General features: G+C 55.1%; 1 protein-coding gene across 1 annotated transcript; it reads right to left on the reverse strand.

Annotated features, from left to right (window-relative positions):
- Positions 1-281: 281 nt before the first annotated feature.
- On the reverse strand, positions 282-2197 carry GNGT2 (G protein subunit gamma transducin 2). The gene is made up of 3 exons (XM_009287788.1): positions 2063-2197; positions 885-974; positions 282-473 (listed from the first exon to the last, which is right to left on the reverse strand). The coding sequence occupies exons 2-3, from the start codon at positions 966-968 to the stop codon at positions 282-284; spliced, it is 276 nt and encodes a 91-aa protein (XP_009286063.1). The 5' UTR covers positions 969-974; positions 2063-2197.
- Between the last annotated feature and the right edge of the window lie 148 nt (positions 2198-2345).

Here is a 2345-nt window from a genome sequence, read left to right on the forward strand (position 1 = left end):
CAGACACAGCTCTGCGGTTTCGTTAAAGCCCGGTTTGCTGCTGGCTGCTAAAAATATAGAAGTTTTGCTTGCAGGAAACCAAATGTAAATCAGCCATGAGAGCAGAAAAGCTCACGCTGCGCTGGCTGCTGAACCTCATCTCCTGTGGCAGTGGGGCGATTTTTTTTTTCTTTTTTTCTTTTTTTTTTCTTTTTTTTTTTTTTGGTCTTTTTTTTTTTTTCTTTTGCCGTCCTTTAGATGCGCTACGCTTTGGTTCTGGACTCCCCAGTGCTGAGGTCAGACTACAGGGAAAGCAGGTTTCTGACAGTCTTGGCTTGCACACGGGAACATCCCTGCGCCCGGCGAGGACAGCAGCCGGCGGGGGGGGGGGGGGGGGGGAAGGGGTTCTTGTCCTCGGGGATTCCTTTCAGCAGCGGGTCCTCGCCCGCCATGGACTCGATGTACTCCTTGATCTCTTTGCCGGTCTTGGAGACCTGCCAAGGAAGGAGATGCTCTGCGTGGGTTACGGGAACCAACCCTCCCTGCAGAGCTGCGCTCCCGCTCATCGGCTGCCTACGAACCCGTTCGGGCAGCCGGGAGAGGGGAACTCTGGCCATCAACATCCCACCCAGCGCGGGGTGTCCCCGAGAGCGTCCCCGGGGAGCTACGGCCACCTCGCTGCGTGCGGGGCTGCAGTTCCCAGGCTCTGGGACGTGGGGCTAAGCCCGAAGGGCATGTTTGCCTCGAGGGGAGAGGTGTGAATGCACATGCTTCTGCCTGTATTTGAGGTTGAATTTCAGGGATTGTGGGTTTGTTTTTGGGTTTTTTTTTTACCTTTGCAGCACGATCAGGTCAGGGAGTTACCCCGGGGAGCAGCTCCTTTGCATTTTGGGTGAAAAACTCACCATTTGCCTCTCGTTCTTCACCTCCTTCTTCAGCTGATCCAGCTCCATCTTCAGCAGCTCCTTTTCTGTCATGTCCTGAGCCATTTTGCCCTGTAACCACGGGGAAACGGCACGTTGTTAGTATATAGATGGGCTTCTCCTGCGGCACATTAGGACTACTGCTTTGGCCCTAATAGTGTTGCAAACGTTGCTAATGCCTCAGCTGCCCCCATGGCGAGACATGGGCTGACGCTAAAAAAAGAAAACCCGAGGCGGGAGGCATCTTTCAGGCGCCTTTCAAAGCCCTTCTTGTAACATCTGCTGTAACCAGATTTTCGTTTGCATGTTCTCAGCAGGCACATCGAGCGACAGATGCAGTTTGAGGGCAGCGGAGGAGGATCCAGCCCGGTTTTTAAAGAGGTCTTTGCTACCCCAGAGGCTGTTTCCCCAAGACACGAGGTGGCCAGTTCAGCGGGGCCGGCTGAGCCCGTAGAAAAGCCGCTGCCTCGGGGTTGTCGGAAGCAGCAGCCTCGTAGGAGAACCTGGATGCCCAGGTCTGCAAACTAGATCTTCCTGATCTGTGTCCTGTGCCTGGGCAAGAGCATCTTTGCAGGTTTTCTAAGGAACTAAATATTTTTTTTCCTTTTTTTGTTTTTTTTTCTTCTCTCCCCTCCTTATGTCTGGCCCCCAGGTAAGTGCTAACATGGATTCATGGCTGTGAACTTGGCTATTTGCATGCAGAGGCATTGCTTGCCGCGACAGAAGGATTTTGGGGCTGTGTGGGCTGGAAAAGCCCAGCTCTTTTTTCCCACGAAAGCCCATCCAAGGGTTATGTGAGATACCTGCACGGCTGAGATCTGTTCCCATGTTTAAACTTGGGTTTGAAAGCCTGGCCACAACCTTTTAAATAAAAAAAGTAAACGTGATTAAGCTGAAACGTGCCTTGGCCCCGCTTTGGAAGGCGTCGAGCTTGTGCGCCCTGGACCCCGCTGGTTTTCTGCGGCTGCTCTCGTGGCGTGTGTGCCCAGTGCTCCTCTCCCCATCGACGCCCTCGGCGCACAGCCGGCCCCGGGAGATCCTTGTGGCAGAGGAGCCGAAAGCCACAGCACAGCCGTGCTACCAACCCACGGAGGAGGTGGCTCCCAAACCGTGTGGACCCCACGATGCCATTTGTACCTGGAGGGAGCAAAGCCACTTACCTCCGGGGACGAGGGGCTGCCCCTCTCGGCGGTGGAGACGTTCAGAGATCCATCCGAGAGGAGACGCCGTCGACTGGCCCCTCGCTCTCCTGATCCAGGCTTGAAGACTCCTTCAGCTTTCTGGGAGGGTAGCGGGGAGCAGATGTCTTTGGTCCTTAAGCTGATAATAGACTCAAGCGAATAAGCTGGTCAGGTGTTGGGCATTAGCCTCAAAGCCCCCCGGGGTAATCTGTGGTGGGGCTGCGGGGAGGGGGAGGATGGGGGAGGAAGGGTGGGGGGGAGA

Source organism: Aptenodytes forsteri, unplaced genomic scaffold (genome assembly GCF_000699145.1).
Source record: "Aptenodytes forsteri isolate BGI_AS27 unplaced genomic scaffold, ASM69914v1 Scaffold25, whole genome shotgun sequence".
NCBI lineage: Eukaryota > Metazoa > Chordata > Aves > Sphenisciformes > Spheniscidae > Aptenodytes > Aptenodytes forsteri.

Coding starts and splice junctions, on each gene's coding strand:
- GNGT2 (XM_009287788.1), bottom strand. CDS start 968: ATGGCTCAGGACATGACAGAAAAGGAGCTGCTGAAGATGGAGCTGGAT. Junction 474..884: donor TGAAGAACGAGAGGCAAATG/GTGAGTTTTTCA, acceptor CTTCCTTGGCAG/GTCTCCAAGACCGGCAAAGA.